This window comes from Platichthys flesus, chromosome 1 (assembly GCF_949316205.1).
Source record: "Platichthys flesus chromosome 1, fPlaFle2.1, whole genome shotgun sequence".
NCBI lineage: Eukaryota > Metazoa > Chordata > Actinopteri > Pleuronectiformes > Pleuronectidae > Platichthys > Platichthys flesus.
The window spans coordinates 20,317,378-20,345,355 of NC_084945.1; the positions used below are offsets into that span (position 1 = coordinate 20,317,378).

General features: G+C 42.1%; 1 protein-coding gene across 4 annotated transcripts in view; it reads right to left on the reverse strand.

Annotated features, from left to right (window-relative positions):
- Positions 1-2,241: 2,241 nt before the first annotated feature.
- cd276 (CD276 molecule) overlaps positions 2,242-27,978 on the reverse strand; it is a 77,094-nt gene continuing 51,357 nt past the window's right edge. The window contains exons 5-8 of one of the 4 annotated variants that reach the window (XM_062388526.1): positions 26,232-26,369; positions 22,250-22,319; positions 16,280-16,318; positions 2,242-3,114 (exon numbers count right to left, since the gene is read on the reverse strand). In XM_062388526.1, the coding sequence (XP_062244510.1) occupies positions 16,282-16,318; positions 22,250-22,319; positions 26,232-26,369 (245 nt within the window). In that variant the 3' untranslated portion in view covers positions 2,242-3,114; positions 16,280-16,281. Of the gene's footprint in view, positions 3,118-16,279; positions 16,319-22,249; positions 22,320-26,231; positions 26,370-27,978 lie in introns of all 4 variants that reach the window. The other 3 variants (XM_062388519.1, XM_062388542.1, XM_062388535.1) reach the window with 3 other exon arrangements.

Here is a 27,978-nt window from a genome sequence, read left to right on the forward strand (position 1 = left end):
TTTCTTTCTTTTTTCATGTCTGGCTTTATTTGTGAGGATCTGACTGCCGGAGTGTTTGTTCAGTCTGTGTTTTTAGTCACAAACAGCCAACAGATGTACAGTAACAACATGTACCAAGGCCGTGGATGAAGTGTGTCTCTTTGTGTGTGTGTGTGTGTGTATGTGTGTGTGGCAATTTCGACTGATCAAAACTTGTCAGGGACTATAGTCGTCTCTCCTCTGGCACCTGTTTGTGTACATTCATGGAGCGTATACTTGGGGAAGTGATCACAGGACACTGAACAGGACTGGAACCGGCTGACGCTCACATGTTCTGTGCTCAGCGGCTGAATCAACTAAAAACAGGTGGGAAAAAAAAAATTCAAAGACAAATATTTCACTTGTTTTTGAAAATGGTTTCCCCATGATTTGAGCTTACAAGATAAAGACCTGGTGAAAATGATGGATGGGTGGACTGTGCCCACTATCACAAAAGACAAGCAACTTTTATATGAGCAGGAATTTATCATTTCAATCAGTAATTTCATTTATCAAAGTGGTCCAAGTTTCCAATAAGACCAGGAGCTGCAAAACTCAGCGTTTGTTTTAAAAAGTAACATAGTCAGTGTGATTCACAGTTTCACCCCAGGGACCCTCAAGGAAGACACACTGTGCTTTTTTGGGGTAATGCATCATTATATTCTCATCTTGTACTGCGATTATATTTGGGTTCAAGACTATTAAATCTGTGAGATGATTGTTTGTGTGTAACGCTGTCTGAGGCTTGGCTGAGGGGCAAGTCAAAACCCTGCCAAGGGTTTTATGTTGATAGATAAATAAATACTTGACATTAGCATCTTAAGCATTTATCCTCTTGAACCTGGGTCTGTGATAGGTGACATTTACTGGGATCAATTACGGAGTTGGAGCGAGTTAAGTGCAGAACTATAACTCGCTCGGCCAACTCAAGCGGGCTCCCTCTTAATAAGTATTTTTAGTAGGACTGCAGAACCTGTGTCCTGTAAGTTAGATGCTTCATTTATTAAAGTAATTCTTCTTTTACGGCACATTTCACTTGACAAAATGTTTTTCTTCGTCCTCTTTTTGATTTCCAATGGATGGTCACTTGCCAATGAATTTTTTTCTAAAGTGACTAATTTGTAATTAGGGACTACGAAAGGCTTGACAGACTTCCAAATTAATGAGGGGCTGGCATTTGCTCCCTCGGTCTCATAAGAATTATTTTAATTGAATTCATAATTTCATTTCGTTCTCAAGGTGTATATCCAGCTGTGAGCTGCCGCTTCCCCAGAATTTTGTTCTTTTTCGTTGCTATGATTCATTTAGTCACTCTTTGTTTTTGCTTCGATGCACTCACAAACCTATTTCCTCCGCTCCTCTGTCCCTTCGTCCTACTCTGCAAGATTTAGGAATCTTTCCAGACAATTCAGTTTCAGGGCACCACTGGTCCTGGCGCTCGCAGTCGGAAGAAAGAAAATGTCTTGAAGACTGACATTTTCTTCCTTAAATCCCATGACATTTTTTTCAGTCCCTGAATGGGAGAGTGAGCGCTTCTTGGAGAAGGGCCAACCAAATAAACCCCTCTTTGGGCCTAGAGCCACTAATCTGTAATTTAATTTCAGCCGGGTGTCTGGGCCATGAGGACACGCAGCAAGGTCAAGGGCTACTGTACAGAGAGATCCGCGCACTTGTGCAGAGCCTGGGGTTTGATCAACAGTCTCATCCAGCTTAGGCATAGGACACGGTATGAGAGCGTGTTCCTGTGCATGTGTGTGCATGTGTGTGTGTGTGTGCGTGTGTGTGTTCGGGATATATTTCTGCACTACTTATACAAGTCAGACTTGATGCAAGGTAGCTATTTCACATGTGACAGCAACAAACAATCACAGTGAAAATCCATTATTCAAAACAAGTAAAATGTTTGGGATGACTGAGCATCTGCAAACAGAGAGGGATTAGCCCTGAAATAGGGCCGCGTCTAACTGGGAACAATTCAACTTGTCAGTGTTGATCTGCATGTAAATTAAATATTTGTATTACTCTGACCATAATTCATGTTTTACTCATTATGTAGAGTTGTCTATTCTGCAACTAATGAGAGAAAAAAGGGGAGGATGAATTCGAGCAGCGTGGCTCGTTCTGTGGAAGAAGAAATGTCTGTAATAAACTCGTCCGTGTTTTGCTTGAACAAGCACAAAGTTGCTCTGACAATGGGACCAATAATTAACAATGACCAGGCAGTTTAAACAAGTCTCTTTAATGTAAATAGGCACTGGGCTCTCTGACACAAATGGCTTTGGCATTCATACATGGACATTTGGCACAGGGACTTGCTCAAGTACCAAAAAATAAAAAGAAGCAGTAAAACAACTTGTATTGTCCCCGCCCTGGAGGAGATAAAACATTTCACACCAACTAGCTGACATAGTCTGTGTTCATTAAAAACTATTTCTTACATATAAAGGCTGTCAGGTCAGAGAGAGAATCAGGATGTATCCCATGCACCATTTGCAGTTTGTTGGAGCTTAGCTGGCATTCAATTTCAATTCCTTCAAGTTGCTGAATATAGGAGAGCGGCACACACTGACAGGTACAAGTTACTCCAACGACAGACGCTAATTAGCAAGTGCAGGAGTAATGGGAGAGCCGAGCTCTCTCCCTGGCAGAGAGTCAGTGATGGCAACTGAGGCAGGGTCATTTCTTTAAGTGTCTCACTTCCTATTAGACAGGAGATCTCTGGCACATGCCCCATCGAAGCCCATACAGACTGATGTCAGCGGCCGAGAGAGGATCCTGTCACATCCTGTGGTTCTCAAACAGAGCGTCTCCTTTGCATACTGCACAGAGGACGACCCGCTCAGCTGCATTCACTCACTGCTGCGGCCCTCCATTGACAGGAAAAAGGGAGGGCAATAAAAAATAATGGCACATGATGTGTTTATGTGTTTTGATGGAAACTCGGGGGAAAGTCTTAGAAAGAAGATGATGGACTCATCTTCTGCTCAGCGCGGCTTTGACATTCTGTAGGGGACGCTGGAAATAGTCTCCAGGTTGATGGATAGGTGGACTGGGATTACCCGCCAGGCTCATCTCCTGCTCGCCGTCTGGCCCCGGCTCCTGAGAAGAAAAAAAGGCACAAAAACACAATTCATATAATGTCAGGACGTTCACCGTGAGAGAGGTTATTAGCTTTGAAAAATAATAAAACACTGCACGGCTGGTCACAATAACCAGCAGCTGACCCAATATCTAAAGCAAACAGAGGAGGTACAATCTGGGATCCCAAGAAGATCACTGATACATTTCTATTATTTCTGATAGCAAGTGGAGAAAACAAGCACATTTAGCATCAATACAAGTAACCAAAGCCTCTGATCTGACTAGTTAAACTTAAGGGATATTGGACTAAGGCAAATTTGAGATTAGAATTATATATATTATTACAGCATGATACTGGAATCATAGTAGGAATTACAAATATTTGTAACAGAAGACCAATAAGTAGCTTTATGATTAAACAGCTGAAAAAGATGAACTGTCATGTTGATCTTTTTATTAAATTAATAGTCGATTAATTGAAAAAATATTCCAAAGATGAATCAGAGAGGAAGAGCTATGCGTGTAAGACACTAAACCCCAAATTGCTCGTGAGGGCTGTTCCTGCATCGTGTAAATGAGATGCATGACTGAATTGGTGAATCTCACCTGTACTGTAAAGCAGTTTAAACGGTTGTTAAGACTTGAAAAGTGCTATTTAAATGCAGCACATTTACCATTATCTCTGCTGCACTTGGGTGGTAGATAAAGGTTTCTAGCTCTATTTGTTACCGTACAGCCAAACCACATTCAAATCCACTAGATCTGGATTTTTATTTGGATATACACCAAATTACACACAGTCCAAGTTGTCTTCCCCCTGAAAATGCATGAAAACATAGAAAATAACCTCCTTGTTGGAGGTCATTGGGAAGCTGTGTTTCCAAGGATGTAACGACCTTCAATTCTTTCTCCATCGAGTTATCGTCCTCGCTGTATCACATACAACCCATCGTTCTGAACTTCTGATGCCTCTCCTCACTCTTGGCCCCTGTGGACCACCCCCCCCCCCCCCACCACCAGAGCGAAAGAAATTGCTCTCCCTGCATCATTTAACAAATTGAATTAACTAGGTGGACTTTAATCATGTCACACATGACGCCCTCCTGCATGAAGCTTTTAAAAGCAATACAGTTGGCTATAGGCCCTGAGATTCAGTTTTTACATACATTATTCAAGGCAGTCGGCTATATCTGACGCTACTGCACTCCGAAATGAATACAGTGGGTTTTCCCATCAGGACGGTGATCTTTTAATTTCTCCTTCCTGGTGAGCGATGCAAAGTAAATACCCAGTGAGGAGCTAATAAGCTCGGCCTTGTGGTTGTGGAAACACATGCTCTCTGCTCGATCGACACTCAAGCTTTTTGTCTAGACCAGGGGTCTTCAACGTTTTTCAGGCCAAGGACCCCCAAATGGTGGAAAGATGGAGCGGGAACCCTACTATATATATATTGTATAAAATTGTGATTTATATTAAACTGGGCCTAGTGCCATGTATAAACATAGCTACCCTGTTATTGTGCATTCAGTACTAAGCTACTACTGCCATTTATAAACATATACATCTTGCATACAACACTGAGCTATTAAAGTAATTCACAGATTCATGATTTTATTTAAAACATGCAAGTAGAAGAGAAAGTGAATCCTCAAGCCATCTGTGGATGGCACACATACTCCTACATTAGTGAGATGTCGGACCCTGATGGATGGATGTTGTCAGGCAGAGGGTCAAATCAACCTCACAATATGTTGGATGCATGTTAATATGTATTTAAAGACATTTAAATTTGTGGGGAAAAAATTGGCTCGAAAATAAATAACAAATTATAACAAATTAAACAAATTGTCTAATCAACCAAAGAATTTGCGACCCCCACTGCAATACCTCCGCGGACCCCCTGTTGAAGACCTCTGGTCTAGACCTTTCATCCCTGTAATTTTGATTTAGATATACAATGGAAAGGATATAGTAATCACAGATATAGTGATCAACCCTTTGTATGGGATCAAAACGCTTAGGACAGAATAGTTCCTAAACAAATGCAATTCGGTGAAATGATAGTAGTAGAAGTCTGCTTTCAGTGTTCCTTTTGGGTCATTTCATATATGTTTGGACCGTAAACAATATATTTTCTACAGTTTTTAACGTCTCTGTCAGGAATTTACTGCTCCTCTCTGCAGCTCTATCATTTGCGCTGCACACCACCAACCGAATCGAGTCAAACAGAGCGCGCTCCGCCATCTCCTCCGGCTCTAGTTTACACTTCTGTAGTCTTACCCATTCTGAGTTTACATGTGTGTCCAATCACAGAGAGAGATGAGCTGTGTTAACTAATGAATGTGCTCTTTGGTGATGATCAGTGTAGATATTGTGGCATAATTTCAAACAAATCAATGATTAAACTGTAGCGGGGTCAGTGTTGTCAGCTGAGTTGGTGTCGTTGTGTGTCTTTGTGTGTGAGAGAGAGAGAGAGAGAGAGAGAGAGAGAGAGAGAGAGAGAGAGAGAGAGAGAGAGAGAGAGAGAGAGAGAGAGAGAGAGAGAGAGAGAGAGAGAGAGAGAGAGAGAGAGAGAGAGAGAGAGAGAGCGAGAGAGAGAGAGAGAGAGAAAGAGAGAGAGAAAAAAGTGAGCAGCGGGATCAGAGTGTGCGTATGCATGCGTATGAGTGCGCAATCTGATATCGTCCTTATCTTAAAAAACGCTGTTACCTTTCCTTCCAATTTTGGGACAATCATTTAGAAGCTATGCGATTCAGTCTCGACTGGGAGCTGTTTCCACTGTACTATAACATGACAAGTCAGCGTGCACACACTGAGCAGATGTATTCTCATGTTTGAGGCACTAACTGTGTCTATCCTGATATTTCATCCCAAAAAATACAAGAATAGTTCTGCTACCGAGCATCTTCCTACTCCTCCTAATTGACGCTCATTATCATCCTTTTATTACATTTCACTCATGACAGGCTGGTGTGATGTAGATAAATCCTCGATGAAACCCTGAGGGCATTGCCAGCAGCTTCAAAATGTCAAAGCAAAAACTGATAGAGTTATAAAGTCTGTCAAGTCCTAAATGATAGGAATCCTCGCAAATTGCAAAGCTCACTGCGAGGATGTCTGTTTTACGGAGCAGTGCTGTATTTGAAGTCTGGCTCCTATTTGCCTCCTGACAGAGAGTAATCCAACTTGTCAACTCATCCATCATCCAAATGAAGAGAACAAAACACAGTTTTCACACATGAATCTTCTTACCTGATTTAAGTCTACCCCTACTCGCCCCCAAACTTTGGATGAACATCCTCAGCAGAGATAATTAACATCTTAGAAAATAACAGGAACAACCAGCCTGACTTTTCTGGGATTCGTAAAAAAACGCAAACTGCAACGCAAGTGTTTAATCGACGGCTTCTCTCTGTCTGTGAATCCAGAGCAGCCGCGGCAGCCCAGCCGCTCGTCCACTCCAACACCTGAGACACGAGCTGATGGACAGATTCATTTACAGAAAGTTCACCAGATTTCACACTAATTTGCCACAGCTATAGTCCTGTTCATGTGAAAGATGCAGCGGCACAGTAGAGTCAATCTAATGAACCACTGTAAATCCACAATATGCCCGTTCCTTCCCTTATATACATTGAAATGCGAGTGCCATATCTCATTCTCTCCACTTTGTAACTTCCCTGTTCTTTCATATTTTTTGTTTACATCTGGAGCAGAACAAAATCAGCAGGCCTGCTGCTTTCTGACACGGACAGAAACAACAACAAGCCAAGTAACTATCAAAGACAAACACCAGGCGTGGGACTGTGAGAGAAAGTGAAACAACCTTGGAGAAGTATCTGGGATAATGAGAAAGTCACCTAACCTCAGTGATACTTAAAGATCCCCATCAAACACACTGACAATTTAATGACGCAAGAATGGATAATTACGAAGCGCAACGTATACTGCTCAAAAAATGATATACAGATTGTCTTTCATGGAAACATTTACATCTCAACAATTACTCTAAAAGCCTCATATAGAAAGAGGATCCCCCTGGGTACTGCAGGACACAAATAGTGAGGTTCATATACATAGCCTCCAAGTAAATTGCATGGTTTATAATTTAAAATATGCCACCACATGTAGTTAAGTTTTGCTTATTCACTCTCTTTCCCCGCTCTTTAAATATTGCAAAAGTTGTGAAGTCAGGGAAAAGGTTACTAAATATTTTGTGGGAGGAGTCGCCATCAGGATAAGATGTACCTTGAGACAGTCTAGTGACCCAGACTACCCCTCCAATGTCTTGTAATTTTTTATATTTTTATATTAGTCTAGCCATGAATCTGTTTTATATAAAGATCCATGTCGTAGAGAAGTCTTATATTAGGGCACCTGATAAGCACAATGTTGCTGTTGTAGCATCTGAGAAACATTTAAAGGCTTTTAAAAGGCCAATGCAATTATTTTGCTCTTGCTACTAATCAGCTAATGTCCACAGTTGTATTATTAAATAAACAGTTTGACATTTAGAACGATAAGGTTCCTTACAGTTGAGCTAGAAGAGAGGATTGATACCACTATCATGTCTGTTTGGTAATTATGAAACCAGTGTAGAGTTAAGTCCAATTCATGCTTCTGCGTCGAAGCTTCGCCGTAGGTACCGGGCCGAGCATCTATAGATGGCCGTAAGTGTGTGTCAAGAGCAATAACTTTTTCTCAAAGGACTGCAACGAAGAAAAGAAAGACGTCTTCCTTGTTCGTTCCTTCGACCCAATTCAAAAAACAGCGGAGAGCTCTTGCGGTCTGCGTTGCCTCAACGAGTAGTTACATTTTTGTGGGGGTGCAAGTCAGGGTACGACATAGGGCTCTGGGTAAGGTACACGTTTACTCATAGCCTACGGCTTAACTTCGATGCAGAAGCGTGAATTTGCCTTTAGCAGTTGGATAGATGAGCTTAGTATAAAACCTCGAAAACTGGCTGAAAAACCTTCTAGCACTTTTAAAGTTAATAGAATAACATATTATATCATGTTATTTCAATCTCTACAAAAAAAAAAGAATACAACTGGTTGTGTGCACAGTCTGGGCACACAAAGCCTCAGTGTAGAATCACAACTAGTTATTCATGTAAAACACTACATAATATAAATTAGTGAGCTTTAGAGATTATAATAGATGGATTGTTTTACTGTTGGACAGAGCTAGGCTTGCTGTTTCTAGTCTCTGTGCTAAACTAGGCTAACAAGCTGCCAGCTCCAGCTTTTAATCAATTATTTAAACACCAGAATGCTCCAAACCTTCTCATTTATCTCTCTGCAAGAAAATGAATGAGCATTTCTCAAAATGATTTCTGTATACTGATAAATTGAATCAGGGTAACGTGTGTCCTTTCTACTGCAGGGTAGGGGCAGACAGTTGCAATGTAGAAACACACAAATGTGAAGAACTCTTTGCAGAAGCAGGTCTATGGAATTGACCTGAAAGAAAAAGAATGAAAAAGAATGAAAAACAAATCTGTTAGCACACTAGTGTTGTTCCAAAGCCACAGCCTACACCGCACACTCTAACAATCTTTTATCAGCTCTTTTTCTGTGGTTGAGGTACATCACCCTTGACCTCTCTCCCAAATCAACCTGCAGCCCCCTGGTGTTAATTATAAGACTTTTTCCCCCAAGAGCCTGGGTGGGACGTGGAAGTGCATTAATCTTGATTCTTCACTTCAGTCTAAAGGATCGTTTGAAGAGACTCCTGCGGTAAGCCCCAGAGGCGAGGTGACTCAGTACCAGGAGAAAAGTAGGAGGAGGGGAGAGAAAGAGTCACAGTTTATTTTGTGCTCACCCTCACACACAGGGCACCTCCGTGGGCGAGTCAATCATTTACCCTATACCATTTATTCCATGAGTATGTTAATCTGGATGAATATCTAGAGCCACACGGGGTGACATACCATGACCATCTTCCACCTGTGTTGTGATTTATTTGTTTGCTGATGCAGCGTGAAGGTGACTGTCACCTTATATGCTGAACTGAACAAAGCTGAGGGACTGTGACATGTTTACGTCAATGAGTTTTTATTCAGGAGCATTCCATTGCACACTTTAGATTATCACCGGTGTACAGAGGTCAATGCCAAACCAACGATTTGGGTAACGTATAAACAGACTAGATTAGTATGTCTTTTAATGACTTTCAATCATGTAAAATAACACTGCTTGACAGTGTGTAAAAATAGTTTGCTCCCTATTTCATAGCAATAAACTATTGCTGCCTGATGCACAATTACCGATACCCTACTGTGTCTGTGCACCTTGTTGTTGCCAATGTCACAGTCTTTAAAATAGAGGGATGGAAATGACACAGACAGTCGTGTAATTGCTGAGAAAACATTTGCAGACTGGAGGCAGCAATGAAAAAGACTTACAAAGATTATAAGTGACTAGTCTGAATACACTGGGGTTTTAAGATAATATCTGACCAGAGGAAAGGAAACTCACTAAGGTTGAATATTTACTAGTTCACCACTAATCGACTACACTATATTGATCGTACCTGATTCTAGCTGTAACAGAACAACCTCTTCCTGAAAACATTCTGAAGTCAGAAGTCAGAGCCTGGTCCCTATGGTTAGAAATGTGGGTGAGTAAATGAATGGTACTTCTGGTCCAATAGTCGTTCACAGTCGGACCAGTATTCCACAAATTGTCGTTTAAAAGGGCTTTTTTTAGATTGGTAAGTGAGACTCTCAAGAGACTTGGTTTGTTGCAGAGAGAGAAGCAAAGCGGGAACAACTAGCTGCTGCACGGCTGTGGGCGAGTCGGCAAAGACCCAGAATAACAATTTTAGCTTTTTGTTGTTGAAAAAGCACTTTTAGTGGACATTTGCTGCATTTTGGCATAGTTGAACCATAAGTTTACATTGTAGTCAGTGCCATAACGTTGCGGCTACTGATACAGATCTATCAGAGCTATCTACCAGACTGCTTCCAATTTTTTTTTTGAAGTGCCATTCATTTACTCCCCCACATGTATTAACATTGGGCCCAGGTTGAAATATACCACAATTCCCCCATAACCACAGCCTTCCTTAACGCATTAGTTAATTTACTGCTACAGTAAGTAAAGTTAAGTAGCCTGCAGAGACGTGCACGTTTAAACTCTATCTGAGCATGTGGAACTTCACGATTATGTGTGAACACTTCAGAAAGCTACACATAAAAGTCATCTCGCCATTCAGCGAACAACATGTTTAGCATATTCCCATCGCACCGGGGGACGGCTCAGTGTTTAGGTTTGTGCCATCTGTAAATTCTCTGGTGCTGAACATATTGTCTTTGATAGCCGTCCTTTGTAAACAATAGGCAGCAATCCATTTAAAAAATGCCCGCTCTTGCTTGTGACAATGCTAATTATAAAACCTATTCTGGGAATTGTTGGTTGATTCAAAGTGGGACAGTTCAAAAGAGCAAAAGTTCAGAGACCACACGAGGGGGACTCAGATGCCAAAAGGAGCCTGGCTTTGATGAATAGTCAGAAAGTGTCGTCCTTCATTTATTCTACCTCAGACACGTTGGGTAGGAATGGAAAGTGACAGCAAGAGCCATGAGTGAGGAATATTATATGATGCTTATATGCTCTGATAAAAGTCACAGCCTAGTGACCAAGCATAAAGTAATTACCATGGAGCTCTTAGTTGTTCACAACAACTGCAAAACCTACACCTGCTTCAGGGTCACAGGTTGCAGTGCATCTTTATTGCATTAGGGTTAGGGTTAGAACCTTATATAATATCCTAGAAGACAATATATGTGTGCGTTCAGACAGAGGCTGTTCGGATTTTCCCAATAATCCCTTTAGTTGGATTGTTTCAGACCTCGTAACAGCTTTTTTCTCATGCATTCTCTTTGGGTGTGTTTTCCAACATGGCCACATCGCTCCACTTGTACACAATCTCTCATCTGCATCATGAGGAATCTATGGTAGCTAATTGAGCCCTGAGGCAGTTGGTTTCAATGAGGGCTCCTGTGCTTTTCTGACAAAAAAAACGGCAGAAAAAGAGCTCTCAGGAGAAGGCAGCGCTCTGTCGAGAGGCAAACAGAGCAGAACTCCTACCGTGTTCATTAGTTGTCATCGATAAGTGATTCGGCCGCTGTGTGGCTCCTACAACAGCTCACATCTTACCAGATTCATGTCCTGAAATTAGTATAAAGGTAAGGAAGTGGAGCCAGCGCAGCATTCTCTGAGTTATATTGTATTTTTTACTGCACTATTGCAGTGTGGATGGATGTTTGGCAAGGTTTTCAACAGTATGCAGAGATTGCTATGCAGCACACTTTCCTGATATCAATATGAGCTACTATATTCTGTTATTGGCTTCTCTCAGAGGCTATCAACTCCGCAACCTTTTCCATCACAGGTGATGTACAGTAGAATGAGGCTGCAAAAATAAAAAATAAAAGATAAATGGCTGAGACAAAAGCATAAATAATGCAGAGATCAGAGATACTGGAATACTGAGTCAATCGCGCTTCAAGAAGCCCTGCACCTGCCCGGGAAGAAACTGAAGAAACCAAAAATGTCCTGTCTGACATCACTGTCTGCCAGACCTCATCTGCCACATGTAGCAGTCTCTTCCAATCCTCCTCTACTCTTCCCACCAACTTAAAAATAATTACAAAAATCTGATCTTTAGAGGCCTCAAATCCCATCTCCTACACCTGACTGCAGCAGGCTTTTAATTACACTTATGCTATTTTCCTCCTGCCCCCCCCCCCCCCCCCCCACACACACACACACACACTTTCATCTCTTCTGCATCCTTCGAGGACAGACTCCCTATACGGACTCTCTACTTATAAAACCATGACAGAGTAAACCCTAAGCTATTGCTGCTTAAAAAAGGAACAATGAGATATATTCTTAGCATGACAGTCCAGAGTTTAAGTGAATATATAGTAGGGAATTAAAAGCAATATTTCACACTCTGCTGAAGGAGCAGAGGGAAAGTGCTATTATGTAGCACTAATTGCACCTATAGGGCCTATCTTAAAAAAATGTAATCTGCGCTCTCATTGGAATTCATCGTAAGTCCTCAGGTAGATGACCAGGTGGTTCATGCTGCTCCTCATTCCACTGAGTTTTCTTTTATTCAATTCATGTCTGCCTTTGAATATTTATCCATCTGATTTGCAGCCGTCTCTGGCTTGGCCAAAGTTGTGAACAATGCCATTCATTATTGCCCTCTTACATACATAAAGAACAAAAAAATACTTTGTAAATCCTTGTAAATTGTGAACCCAGGTCAATCCAATAAATAATTTCACCTGGAAATGTATAGAGTTTCTCAAGCCAATGTTACCTCTGATAAATATTTTTTATGCCGGATGAGTCCGTGGTGGGGATATAAAAAAATTCAAGGGTTGCTGGAACCAGCATTATTCGGACAGTGTGGTTACACAACAGTTGGTGAGTCTACATGCACTGGCAAAACAAAGGAAAACTGAAAATAACCAGTGACTCACTCTGTTTTCTGAAGCATCATGTTAGCTCTTGGACTTATGTGGATTATGACCCATATCTATGACAGCGCTCTTGACATTGACTTAACTCTGCTGCGTCAGTGGGAAGAGAAGGATGGATAACAGCAAACACCACCACGGTTTGCTTACAGGGGTTTATTACTGGTTAGAGGATCACGGGGAAAAACAATTGTGATAAACAGCCATCTGAAGGAAACGTCTCTGTGTTTAAAATGTGTCTATTTCATGGTAGCCCTCAGAGCTCAGTGCACTGCAACTTAGGAAAACGCATGCAATAAGTGTGTAACATTTGAAATTACAAACAGTAGGTCTAATGATAGCCACAAAGCAGCGTGACATTGAGACAGCTTTTTACTCTGTTAGCTGTGCTTGGCTGCAAGTGATGACATTATCAAAGTTTGAGTGGATAAACATAAGTCATGAGCGAACCTGTGCATCGATAACATAAAGGTTTATGAAAACAAAGTTCCCCTGACTCTTAAACGACTTAATTAAATGCAGAACCTGCTTTATTAAATAAGATGGGCTCCACTCTGCATAAATCCATTAATCGATAGCAAAACTGCCACACAAATATTAGAATAATTGATCCAGGATGATTCAGCAGCGGAAAGGTCTACGGGCGAGGGGACATTACCTAGCAGTAACAGTCTCAGAGAAGGTCAGTGGATACTACAGAAATGACTAATGTCCTCTCTCTGGCTCCTGCTGGCCAGACTTTATTTTGGCTAGTTACAGGAAATAACATTTTTTGTATTTTCTATCACCTTTTATTCACCTTCTCTTCTATTCATCAGTGTCTCATAAATGCAAGTTGTAACTGACACGTCACTGTGATGAAAGATAATCACACATCAGACACCGAACCACTGGTAGTGTGTGGGTCTGTACTGTATGCTAATGTGAGGTAACAGTGAAGGCAGTATGACTCATGGACAGTGGTGTGACTAAGCAGCATCATCCAGTTTATTTTACTCTACATACACAGACATGGACGCCAAATATAAACAGTGTGTCAAATCTGTTTCTGCTTCTGTGGTGCTGCTACATCTTGAGGATATGAGGGTTTCAGTACAGGTTCCCCTTTTTAGGATGAATGAAGTAGGAGTGGTTTTAAACAGCAAGAAATATTTAAAAGTAAACGGCTTCATATAGTGAGCTGTGTCTAATTTTTGACATAACACAGAGCAGCTACACTTCCCTGTTATCTCTCCACAGCCCAAACACATCAGTGGGAGTCAAATCAAAATTGATGGAGTGCCTCTGAAATGTCTTCTAAAATATCACCAATCAATATCAAAACATCTATGCCACAACAAAACGGAAATGATATTTTTTCATTTGAAGTGAGAAATATCCTGAGTTCAGTGAAGCAGATCTACCCTGACACAGGCTGAGGGATCATATAATGTGTAGGGTTGCTCCCAATCATCACACAGGGTCCAATACTGCCAGCACCTTGACTCTGACTACTGTGGGAATGGCCGGCCACTGAATTACTGCTGCTGTTTGCAGGTCCAGGTAACCATTCTGCTCAAGTCGAGCCATTAAAAAATCATGCAGCCATACGGTCAACCCTCAGTTACAAAGTATAAGGGTGTTATTAAAAAAAAAAACTCACACCATAATGTTGTGCACTCTGAGACTCAACTACCTTCCAGACACTCAATAGTAAATACAACGCTTCTTCAGCAACACAGAAACTTAGACAAGATCAAGATAAGAATGATCCTCCAAACCAGGTGAGGATACTCAAATTGTACCACAACTAAGGGCCTCAAGATTCCTACAAAGTTATAAAATATAAATGGTTGGTCAAAATGTAATGTCTAACTATCCTAGTTAGTGGATTTCCTCTTTTATGGACCCATCTGGAAGACAGTGTGATTTGTGAGAAGTCAGAGGAAGACATGGAAGCATCTCTGGCGGAATTATACCAGATGATGTGCCCATAACAAATCGAGGACAGCATCTCTCCACTTGAGGTACGGTTTCATGGGTGATGCAGTTGAACTGATGATGTTTCGTAACAATTAATCTTATGTATTATGGAAGGAAGAACTGTCTTCCTTAGTTAAAAATCAAACGGACCAATCAAAGAACAAGTCTCCTGAAACCAACAAGTTCTAACACTTTCACACATCATCCCCTCCCATGTCAGTGTAGGGAGTGTAACTGTCCATGGTGCTGAAAGTCTATTCAGCACCTCTTTCTCCCCAGATGAGGCTCTGCAATACATTTCATCCAACACAATTTGTCTTACAATATTTATTTTACATACATATATCTAGTGGGGGAGCTCTACTGTGTCCTTGCTATTGCTCGCAGTTAAATACTGTCACACTCAGGACTCTCATATGTGCCTCCACTTCATCCCCATTGTCTCCAGTATTGCATCTAAAAATAATCACTATGCCAGACAGCAAAGGATCTGACTAAACTCCCTGCAACAATCCTCACTGACATCTGCCATCTTCTATGTTAGGTAGTGTCAGTATCAGTTGAGCTTCTGCTGCTAACTGGGACTTGGATCAAACCACAGAACACTGCTACTAACTACACAGTTTCCTATATGTCATGTCAGTTTGGCCAGAAACAACACACAGCCTCAATGTGAATCTCAAATTCATGCACATGGATGAGGGTCTGCACCTAATCCTAACTTCTTGAAGAAACGTTGTATGGTAAAGCCAAACGTGCACACAAGGCAGTTGCAGTCTAGACTGTTTTAACTATTGGTCCCTTTTCCTTTTCACCCTTTAAGATCAATAGCCAAAATGCAGGTTCTAATCTAAACAGTTGATTTTTTTAGTTCAAGTGAAACTTTGTTCCACATTCGATGACATTCCCTCAAGATGTTTTTAAGATATCACAAGAAAGAAACATGCACATACTTCGTGAGACCACTGAAATCCAAGTTCAAGTGAAGGTTTATACCAAATGTAAAAGAATTCCGTCAAGGTGTTCCAGAGATACGGCGTTCTTTGGAACGGGGCGGACAGGCGGACGGAAAGATAACCTGATGGTGAGGGTAGCATATCCAAATTCAAAATTCACAGTGAAAGCTTGTTAGAACAGGCATGCTTAATAGGAACTCGCCTATAAGAAGAGAATGTCGTTTTTTCTCCTCTAGTTTTACTTATAAATACACATAATGCTCAATATGGGACACAACAAACAGTGACACATGGTGGTGTGCTGCAGTGGTCTGTGGTCTGCTGCAGGTCCTCACAAGCTGAAACTAAACCAAACCTCATGATGATGCTGATGTTCCCGAAAGAAAGAAAAACAAATAAAGGCTACATGACTCATACATTACATATATTAGAAGGACTTGGAATTAATGTTTGTATTATAGATTAAATATACTCAAATATAGATTTCTAATATCACTCAGTGATTCCTTAAAATCACAAGAATTCTCTCAGAGAAATGTCAAGACTTCTCATATCCCCATGTCTGCTGAATTAATGCAGCCGAGCCTCATTACAGCAGCACTTTTCCTTAGCCCCCAGTGACACTGTGTCCTCCTAGAGCATTAATGCTGCAGAGAATACCGGTGGAAAAAGGAGAGAACTGAAAAAAGTGACACCTGAGCAATATATAAAAACTCAGATGTTCTTAAAGACAGATGCTTGTACGAATTAAAACCATGCTCACCTTTATTCTCTTGGCCTTAACTCTTCAGTGGCGTCATGGCTGAGGAGAGGAGAACAAACAAGAAAGAATAAGTTCAAACACAGTGCAAATTCTGAAAAGTGCTCATGCTGTCATCAACTTTCATGTCCATTGTCTGCAAAGCATTATCACAGGAGTTGCGGTTGTTATCGCATTTCCCCCTCCTTCTGCATCCCTCCTCCTCCTCCTCCTCCTCCTCCTCCTCGTCTGCTCCATCTCTGTGCACCAACCTTGCCGTGGCTAACAGGAAGCAGAGGGCACAGCGTTTTATTTAATTAGTCACAGCAGCTGAGTGCTCATGTGGAACCAAACAGGGGAGGCAGATTGGGGTAGTGAGATGGATAGGCTCTCTCCCACTGGACCTTGGCTGTACTGTCAGAGGAGCATAGATTACATGGCAGAACTGGGTGGAGGGGAACAAGGCGGGGGTGACGGCAGAAGGATGTAAATGGCACCTGTGCAGGGGGATTTCTCCGAGTGAAGAGATTTCCGACGCACCCCTGTCCTCTCGCAAAAGGATTCGTTACGCTATTAACGCGTAAAAGCCAGCGGACAGCGGAACTGGCCCATTGTTGTGATGCACAGCAAACTGAGTCGTGTGAATGTGAAACTGTGACAAGGCTCTTTATTCCGAATGATTTAGGAGCTGCCATTTTTCCTCTATCTAATCAGACATAGATCAAGTGGCCTATTCCTCATAGACCAGCAGATACCCTTTGAGAGGTTGCAGAAGTTGCTCCTTGTGCAGCACAATCTTGATGAGTTTCTTTCCAAACTTTCTGAAACAACTAGCAATCCCCTGTTGTAATACCAGTGCAGTGTCCATTCTGAACAAGCCTATTTGGAATGAGCTGTTTGCTTGGCCTTTGGTTTTGATGGTTGGTGCTTTCTTTCTGAAACTGCAAAGTGACCTATGATGATTTATTTAACTTTTACGTGTTGCACATCGGCTATTTCCGAGGTTTTCTGGAACCGTCAGAAATGCTAACGTACGCTAGCTTAACCAATTCTTGTGGACATTTAGGCCTAAAACAAGTAGCAGTATGGAGACATGTATTATTTTCTGTTGTATTTTTTGCGTCTGAAGATATGTCCATACTATCTTCAGTAGTATTGGATTTGGCTGCTTAAATGTTTACCCCCGACACTCCAGCAGTGTTTCGTGGACTGAAATAATTCACCCACCCCTCCATCGGCATAGTGGTAAGTAGATAAGGAGTACATCTTCATTTTTCAGCAAACTATCCTTTTAAGGCCCCGTCCTCACCGCAAGGTGCTGTTTGCCTGTTTATTCAATTTTTATTCACATAATATTGAACAGATCACGTGACACTGCACTTCCCCTGGCTCTTAACAATACACATTCCAAGTGTGAAGCCAATACTAGTAATGGTTCTTGATATACTGCATGTGTTCCACATACAGACAGAGATGTGTGGAACATATACAATAACACATTCTCATGTCGAAGATATGATCTATATAGAAATAACAAGGGGAAGCAAGCACAGGAAGTAACTATTTGTACATAATTACAGAATATGTTGCAGTGTGAGACCTATATGACTCATGTCGTAGGAATTTTATAATTTCCATTATTACCCAACCGGCGCCGGTTGGCCTTCAACAAGGATACAACATCTCTCTGGGTTCCCCTTGGAGATAATACCATAGTAAACATGTAGCTTACTGTATGCTGCTGAACCAGCAAGGAACATGAGTGCACTGCTTAAATAACCAGGAAGCAATGGTGTGCAGGGAGCTCTTTTAACTAGCGCTCTTGAAGTTATCCGGTGACCCACATCGAGTAATGAAGGCAACATGAATGTTCTATTTACATATGTTTAGTCAGTAATGTGTGACCGTTGGGAGAGCCCGATGGCCGAGTATGTGGTGCCAGTGGAAAAGGAAGGGTCTGTCAAGCAGAGCTGCCTGGAGCTGTTGTCCAGGGTCCCTCTAAATTCTTATTGAAGCAATGTGGAATAGTATATTAGTGACCTGTAGGTCTGGGTTGTGTTATAAGAATCCGGTCTGAAATGTGTTAACAAGCCTTGGTCAGGAAATGCCACATATCGCAAGAAAAATACAACACATTTTTCCGGTTTTGCTTATAACAGGTATAACATTTTGTTGACTGGACTTGTATCCTTGTATTTTTGTTAAAACTGATGTTATATTGACAATACGGTATAAAGAAGTAAAAAAAATGTTCAGCCTAATTGCGTTTTCTAAAGTAAAGTCTACTTGTCCATTTTTTACATTGTGTTGTTGTTTGTTCTTCCTTTTGAGAAAATATCAAACTCTTCATAGCTGATTCACAACAACCATCTTGGATATCACGGAAGATGCTTCAGCAGTGCTCTCAGTGAGCACTCCTCTATCAGTCATCGAATCAACCTGCCACATTTTAGAAAAACGGTTGAGATCTGTCTGACCAGTTTCAGCAAGGATAGTAATCGCTCTGAATGGGATGGGGCCCAAACCTATCTGCAATAGTAAATAAACACAAGCTCTCTGATTGGTCTGGTTTGACTAACATGAAACAAACAGCAGGATGTAAACTGCACCGCCTGTAAACATTGCTTCATAAAACTACTCACGATGAAAAACTTCCCAGGGTTCCTTCAAGGTCAAGATCAGGAACAAGTCAGGTTTTACTAAATAGATTAAATATCAACCAATCAATTTCTTTAGTCGTTACGAGTTACCTACAGTCATCCCAGGCCGTGTACAGCAGTTTTATGTAAAAACTATGTTCTTATAGTCATATTGACTACACGGTATCTACAATGGATTATATCCCCAGAGGCAATCAAAATATCTAATTCCAAGGATCATGCCGCTGTACTCTCAAATAAAATCTTTAAACTTCATTAACTTGCGATGCCATGCTTTGGTTCCCAAGAGAGACATAAGGTGGACATAATGTTCCCCACTCTTTAAGGATGGCCTGTTTTCATAGTTATGTGAATAACTCAATACAGACAGAAGGGAGAACTAATGAACACAAAGGTGACTTTGACTCCGGTTTGACTTTCCTCTTTCTGCTAAAGAATCTCTCTTACAAACGTTAGCGAGCTTGAATATCAACACGCTATTCAGGATGATGAGCTACTGGACTTCTAGCATTTTGGACTGAATACGAAGGAGTCAGAAGACAGGGAAGTGGATGAGCTTCTCTTTGCTATCTGCTCTAAAAGGCCCGATATTCCCAAACCATCCACCTTCATGGGACCTTGCCTCAGTTAAGAAGGGTTAATAAACCCATTTTGCACAAGCAGCTCCCATTTTAGAGGGCGTGTCAAATTGTTCTATCCGACAATTCTTTTGCTGTGAAAGAACTGGGTCACTGACTAACTCCCTCTCTCTTCCGGGGGCCTGGTTGTTAAGGCCTGATGCATTAGGAGTCCAGAATCTTAGGGAGAGAAGGGGCTGGCGCACACAAACTAAAGTCAACTTCTGACAGGAGGAGCTGCAGTTGCGTGACTGCAGCTCCGTCTAAACAGCACATCACGCTCAGATAACTGAACACGTTGAAGAGAGGAGGCGGGGAGGTGCGGGGTGAAGGCAGCAGGAGCCGTGCAAACTGTGGATGTAGATGAGTGTATGGCACTGCTCCTTTCTGTGTGAGGTGTTTGACCTTTTGCATGGAGTTGCCTTCCTATAAGTGTGTGTTTTGTGTGTGTGAAGGGGGTTGTTGGCGTCAGCGCCTGGAAATGAATCCAGAATTTGTGCCCCACCGTTTGATAAACACTATTTGCCTCTGCTATAAAGGTAACAAGGGATCCTGCTCCATTGCGAATATATGAGCGCAAGTCCCAAGTGTTATCACTGGTTATTGTTCAAATCAGGGCGGCTTTTAAAGGGGAGGCGCGCTCTCCTTTGGACAGTTCATTAAGATAACACACAAACGTGGCTCCCCATCATCCTGGGTTTATTAAAGTGGGGCTCATTTCAGCTCCTTTGTCTCGTGTAGGAACCTCTGCCTTTGTCAGCGCAATTGGAGCCAGATGGCAAAACAAAGCTGCTTGTCTGAAGTGCATATTGAGTGATCTCCGAAGGCAGAGCCATTAGCTTGACTTCACCAGCTCACTGCCCACAGCGTCCACCTGGACCAACCAGGTGCGAGGACAAAGACGGGGAGAGCGCGAGAGAGGGAGGCCCGCGAGTAGCCATCTCTGCGCTGGAACCGAGGCGAACAATGGTCTCACACTTGTGTTACTGTTCTGTTTTACTCAGTACCCCTTTAGCTAAAGCTGAACTGTTAAGTCTCACTAGTTGTGGGTTGGCTGACCCCGTGCCTGGCTGCACAGATCGCCCTGAAACATTCATGAGAGGCATAAGAGAATAAAAGTCATTGTCCCCCCACTTCGCTCAGAGACTCTTCACCTCTCAGCTTATTAAAATCACATGGTATTAACTTTGCTGTTCGCAGAAAGGCTAAATAATTCAATCAGACTAAAGAAGGAGTCAAATGAATAACTGTAATGACATTAACGATGGGGGAGAACCGCTCAGGACTGTGAGGGGTATTCACTGAGGCCGAGCAGAAAGAGGGAGCTTGCACTGCTTGCTAATGGCAAAATGAATTCTGGACTCATAAGGTCACTGAGCAAAATACCACATCCTCCTCATCACCCCAAAATAAGCACATAGAAGTATTTGGTCCTGATTCAGTTACTTTAAGGGCAAAACATCTGTCCTGAGCAACTTCTTTGAAATGAAAGGTTGCAAAAAAATGAGTATTGAAAGGAAATTCAACATTCAGAGGGACGTGCTTATTTTCTTTCTTTAAAAGAGGTAGATAAGAATATTGAATCACTCTCTCACCTGAACAGCAAATATATATAGATATATATAGTCAGCAGCAAGTTAGCAGAGCCAGGCACCGAGACTGGAGGCAGGGGAAACATCGAGCCAAGCATCGGCTTAGTGAGCAGGATCATTTGAGTGCAGGACACGGCAGCACTATTGTTGGCATTTTGTGCAACTTGGAACTTGTGGAACTTGTTCCCATTAGATTTATAGACAAGATAGATTTTACAGTCTGAGCAGTAGCTTTGGGGGAAAGGCACAATGTAAAACAGCTCTAAATTAGGGCGTCTGTCTCCCTCTTTCTGTCTCTCTCACACACACACACACACACACACACACACACACACACACACACACACACACACACACACACACACACACACACACTCACACACACACACACACAATGTTAGAGTTATGCCACTAGGCTGCTGTGTTGAACGGATTTCAGGGCCTGGAGCTGGTCTCCTTTCTCACATCTCATGCTCCATCAGCGTTCACTCACAAGTCATTCAGGTACTTGTTCTGTTGGATCCTGTTACCATCCTGCCACCTGGACACCATTTGAGAGCAGCCAAACTAAGATGTTGGTGATTCTTATGTTAGTTTGTATTAATGCACCTATAGCTCAATAAATAAAATAACCTATGTGTTTGAAAAAAATGCAGTTTTCAAAACAGGTGGAACACATTTGTTATGTGTTTATGTGTTATGTCTCTATATGGCTGTTTATAGAGGTTTGCAAAAATGTAGTCTGGACCAAAACCTATACCAAAGTATCACTGTTTGTGTTTTGTGTGGAGACATGTTCAGTGTCAGACCGTAAACAGTGTATGACAAACACCGGAATCCCCGACATATTGGTAATTTCCCCCAGAGGCCAATTTGTCATCAGGGGATCTGTCATTGGCTCAGAGATTGATAAAGCTCTAATTTAAGCAGTCATGAGTGGATAACATGTACTGATGCTCATGATTAAGTTGCTGACATTTTTCAATGTGAGTTTTATCTGGTGGGTAACACTTAAAACTTTAACCAGTGGATTTCCGACTGCTGCTGCTTCCTGACCAGCGTTGGTGGTCTACACCTGCACAGCGGTGCGGAATAAAAGATACAGCGGGTGTCTGATGCACGCACCTGCTTGACCAGGTGGACATGAGCTGACCTGTCTTTGACTCCTCGTCTTCCAGCTCCTTGGCCTCCTCAGCTGTGGGAGGACAGAGAAGCCATTATCAGTGGGAGCCACAGCACAAAGGCAGACACACAATGTAGTCATTTCATCACAGGCCCGTGGTGAGCTGATCCTTCACAGCTCAAAGGACACAGGCTGTGATGAGAGGGCCTATATGACGGCAAAGCTCCGCACAATGGCAGCCCCATCACATCATACACACACACACACACATACACACACACACACACACACACAACCACACAAAGAGCCATACCCACCCCTTAACCTCCTATCCAGCCCTTTTCACAAAGTCAGTAATCACATTAGGCTTTAGCTGCTGGCTTTCTGAAAACCCACTGTCAACAGAGTTAGGGAGGCAACCCAGTGATGGCTGTCACACTTACATACACAGATGCTACACTTGTGCATGTACGTACACACACACACACATACGGGCTTAAAATAGATTTGGGACAGAGTGTCCAAGTGGCTGATATGAATTCTGCGACACCATTTTCACTGCAATTGGACGTGAGATTAGGGCGTCAGATACATGGGATTCAACTGATAATTGAACAAAAATTGGATGTCAAGGCAACACAATTCATTCGTCTGTATCCCTGCACATTTGCCTGATTTTCCTTGAATTTGACAGCAGAGAGTACAACCCTCCGGGGAAATTAACCTCAAAAATACTTATTATTACGGCAGCAGAACGTGCTGAGTTTCCAGATTCACACAGCCTGCATATGCATCCACCCCAACCACATTCTTCAGTTTGTCCTCTTTTTTGTTAGGCTGTATAAAGAAAAACTAATTTTAAAGTGTTATGCACTGTATCTGTGTGCAAATTCACCACATCATTAGTCAGCTAAACATACTCAGCTATTTGCCATTCATTTTGGATTTGAGGGATTTGTTATGACTCATACCAAGAGGATATCGTGTTATTGAATAATTTAAAATGCAGTTTTTCGGTTAACCTGTTAACAAAGTGCACATTTTGAGAGTAAAAGCATACATATATACATATACCTCTGCCTTACATTTCCACAGTTGCAGTGTTACATCCACACATATATCTGTGAGCCCATTTACCTTTACCACTCCATTCAACACCTTCATATCAACAAAAGGTCCCAGCGCTGTGGCTGCAGAGGAAATACCTCGGGGGGGAGGGGCCTTGATAGGAGAGCAACATTTAAAGGCAACTTCAAGTCTGAAAACGAGGGCATGCACAGGGCAGGGGAGTGAGAACTGCTCCCCTTGTACGTCCAGCATGTTTCAATTTGATGCCCTTTGGCCGCATCCCAAATGTGTGGGGGTGAGAGGGAGGGTGGTTATGGCTCAAGTGTGGAAGGTGGACAAAGCACATATAACACAAGGGAGAGACTCAGGGGACAGAAACAGCTACTCCCTGAAGCCAGGAGAGTGTTACTGTACCTCATCATCCTCCCTTCTGCCTCTCTGACATGATTGATTCCACTATAACCAAAGGCTGATGGCTCCAGATAGTGAACCTATATGTACAATGCTATTAATACACTGATAGGTTTGCCTAATGAATTTGTTTTTAAGTTTTCATTTCAAAATCGATATATTTGTCTTTTTATTCATAGTTATTTATTATAACGATTATGTTTAAACACTAAAATATAAGTTCTCTGTCATAAGGGTTTGTTAATGACGTCTTTGGAATCACAAATTTCTAAAATATACAAATTTCGCAGGTATATAACCCTAACCCTATATAGGTCAGGTTCTACGAAAAACAGCATTCTTCTTCTATTTGGAACCTTTGTGCATGTTAATGTTATTATCTGTTGTCTTTGCTGCATATTCTGTTTCATCTTCTATCTATCTTCTATCCCTTCCAACTGTTGGTGACAAGTATGAAATGAAATCTTGCGCAAAGTAACATTAAACACAATGAGCAGCTTTCTTTCACCAAATGTCGAGAGATCAGGGGACTTTTACATTCATTTTTGTCATACATATAAAGAAAACAAGTACATTTTCCTTGTGTTGTGCACACGTCTGACCCGGACCATCTTCTGCTGAGATCAAGGGAAAATGTACGGCCCCAATTTTATGGAAATAATGTCTAAAAAAGACTCATGAGTTATTTCATATGTTTTCTGTGACCCATATAGCAAATCAATCCCAGCATTTGAGCATGGGTAAAGCTGAGGGTTATACCCTGTGAAACATGTGCACCACAGTGGAAATAAAAACCCTTGGGGAAACGCTGTTTTCCTTAAGAAATCTGTCACATGTGACAAACACATCATCTCTCAAGAGGAGCTCTGATAGAATCATGTGCTTATTTAAATGTAAAATGAGCTTTGGAGAAATGGAACAGTGGCCCTGAATAGGTCAGTGAAAGGGTTTATTAGCTATATAGTCACAGTCATTACATAAGGAAGGATGGAGGACAGGGATGAAGAAGAAAAAAAAACACATCCGTGCAAACTGGTGCTGGGACAAAACTCTGCCCCTGGAACTGAGCCTTCACTTCCAGCAGCAACACCACAAGCTGCTCTGCTCGGTTACGATACACACCCGGGTGCTCCACATACATTATGACAGCAAAGAAAAATGACTTACTCACTCCTCCACTGTTAGTGACCCTTTCACCCGCGCTACCCAGACACAGTGGAGAGAGAGTCAACTTCAATCAGGCCATACCCAGGAACACCATTAAAAGATAAGACAACCACAATTAGGTTGCACTTCCCTGCTTCCTGCCCTCCCCACAGCTCCGGATATGTGTATAGCAATCCTATTTTAAGCCCCATCCACATCTGTATTCATACAGTATCACTCTATCAGGAGTATAAGAGTTTTTGCATAATATGTGACGAAGTCAGCGCTCTCACTCTTCAGATTTATGCTCGGAAAAAACGGCTTGCAAAAACATTGCTAGCAGGGGACAGAATAAGACTTAACATTTGATAAGGCGGACAGTGGTTGACCACATAATCAATCCTGCCGTCTGCGTTGGAGCTGCAGGGGAGAAATGCAGCTCCTCATCCGACCCAGTCAAGAAAAGGCCCCGCAACCGAGCGAGCCCTTTGCCCGTGGGAAGAACTGCATTATATTCCTCGCTTTCCATTACATTTTATTTCATATGTTCCACGGAGCTATTTACTCTTTCCTCTGCGTCTGTGTCACTTCCATATTTATTTTTAAACCTCTGGGCCGTGGTGCAGACACTGGCTGACCTTTATTTAAATGTCTCCTCCACTCTGAGCCGATCTCATTACAGCAGAGCTGGTGGCTTTGCACTATCTATCTCATTTCAAAACTTTTTTTCTCTCTGCACTTGCGGCGATCCTCGGCTATCCCGCATTGCTAATTACTGGCACCCGAGTAATGATGTTCCTCTCTGGCAGAGATACGCGTTCCACCATCTGAGATGCTGCCGCGTTTAAGTGCCTACTCCTTCCGGATTTTTTATGTTCCTTGAGCGCTTAACATCTTTTCACTGCTTCTGGATCCATCTCCCTCGCTCTCGTTGCACCTCCTACATGATCGCCTATCATCGACCGGCCCGGCCCCGCTATGTCAAGAGTAAGGAGTCACAGATCAAGAATAGGAGTCGGGAATAAAAGGCTCAGAGGAGGCTTGAAAGGGCCTGAGCTAGTTTAGCATCCATTATTCAGCAAGCACTCGTACACAGCCTGAGAAAAACCGGTAAACATTTCATTACTTTTATATCTTTGCGCATGAAGATGCTGCTCTGAGATGCAAGTTTCATATTGCTCCTAATGAAGGCAAGACAGCCCCAAAACATTAATTTATCTAAAGATGGGTATTAAACACAGATTTCCCAATCATCAACAATGATTTTTACTCCCTCTGAGAATATACTGTTGAATGTGCAGAGTCACCTCTCCTGCCCCCCCCCCCCCCCCCCCCCCTCTCTCCTCCAATTCCCTTTACCTTCTCTCCTGGCCTCCTCGCAGCTCTCCTTGATCTTCCTGCGGCAGACAGCAGCCAGGGCGATGAGCAGCACCAGCAGACACACAGCCAGGCCAACAGTTACCCACAGAGCCACCGGGGGGAATGCGATGTTCTGACCTGAAGCAAAGGGCAGAGGGAGAGACAGTGAGGGGGAGAGCGAAGGGAGAGCGAGAGACAGCGCGCCTCATTATTCAAGCCGGCAGAGCTAAAATAAGAGCCAAACTTTCATCACTGTATCTATCACTGTTATTTCAACATTTGACAATTTTGCATTTTTTTGTATTATCCAAATTACAAAACACAGAATGGTGACACTGATAATGATCGTTGCCATCATCATCTCAGCTCATCATCAGCTTTGCCCCATCCACGACCGTATTGGGCTTACCCTTCGCAAACCTTTTGCTTTATGGAAACTGACTCAGATATTCTTTACTAGTATCCAATTAGGACACTTGGGCCTTTCAATTGGGTCCAGATGGCAAATAGCTTACCACGCTCATATGACTCTGTTGTCGTTTCAGTCAAGCAGCACTGGCACAGCTTTAAGAGGATGTTGGCGCTAACTATCCCACCCCCTGCCTTCTGCTACACATTGCACAGATGACTAAAATCTACAAATTCTTAATACCTGCAATATTATAGTTCATTAAAGGGAATTAAATATAATACTTAGATTATATCTAACTGTTTGGATATTGATTATATTACTCTAGCTATTATACTGCTATTATATGTGTATATACTGCATATATATATTTAACCCACAATTCTAAATGGGTTTTCTCCTAGTACGCTGGCTTCCCCCGTCAGTCCACACAAATGTAAACTTGGGTTAGGTTAATTGGAGACTTGAATTGGACCATAGGTATGAACTTGATTGTCTATTTGTCTCTGTATGTTGGCCCTGTGATACACCACACTGCCCGCCTAATGTCAGCTGGGATTGGCTCCAGCCCCCCTTTGACCCTCAAAGGATAAGCAGTATAGATAGTGAATAGACATTTGGAAGGATATTGATATCTATATGAAAATATATATATATATATATATAAATATCAAGATGCAAAAAAGTTAATGACAGTATTTGCAAATTGTAAACTAATGAGGAGAAGTGGAAACTGGTCAGCAGGACCAAAAAAAGATATTAGAGAAACAACCAAATTTCCCTTGAGTATTCAAACTGAACAGAGGGAGAAAAAGGGAAACAGCAGAGCGGAGCCGCTGAATAGCTATGAGCCTGGCTTAAGCACAAACAGATCTCCGATGTCCAAAAAAAAAAAGAGAAAGAAAATAGAAAAACATGACTAGAGTTGGAAAGAGCTAAATGATGAAGCATCTGTAAGGACTTGGCATCAGCTATGACAACAGGCAGGCAGGCTACAGTACGGCCCTGCCAAGATGGAGGGCAAAGAGAGGTGTATTATTGGAGGTGATCAATCCTCAGATGGAAATCCAGTCCATCTGATGCTGAGAAACAAATGTACCTGATTGTTCCACAAAACAGACCAAACAAAGGCCACAGAGGCCCACAGACAGGAGGAGGAGGAGGAGGGACATGTGTGTACCAATTCTAGAAAAGCGTCATTAAAAATAATAAAAATCTAACAGCACCCCTCCCGAGACTGAAATGTCTGTCTGTTATCAGTTAGTCCATCACTTTGGTCCAGACTGAAATATCTCAGCTACTGGTTCTGCTGCCATGAGATTTTGGACACACATTAAT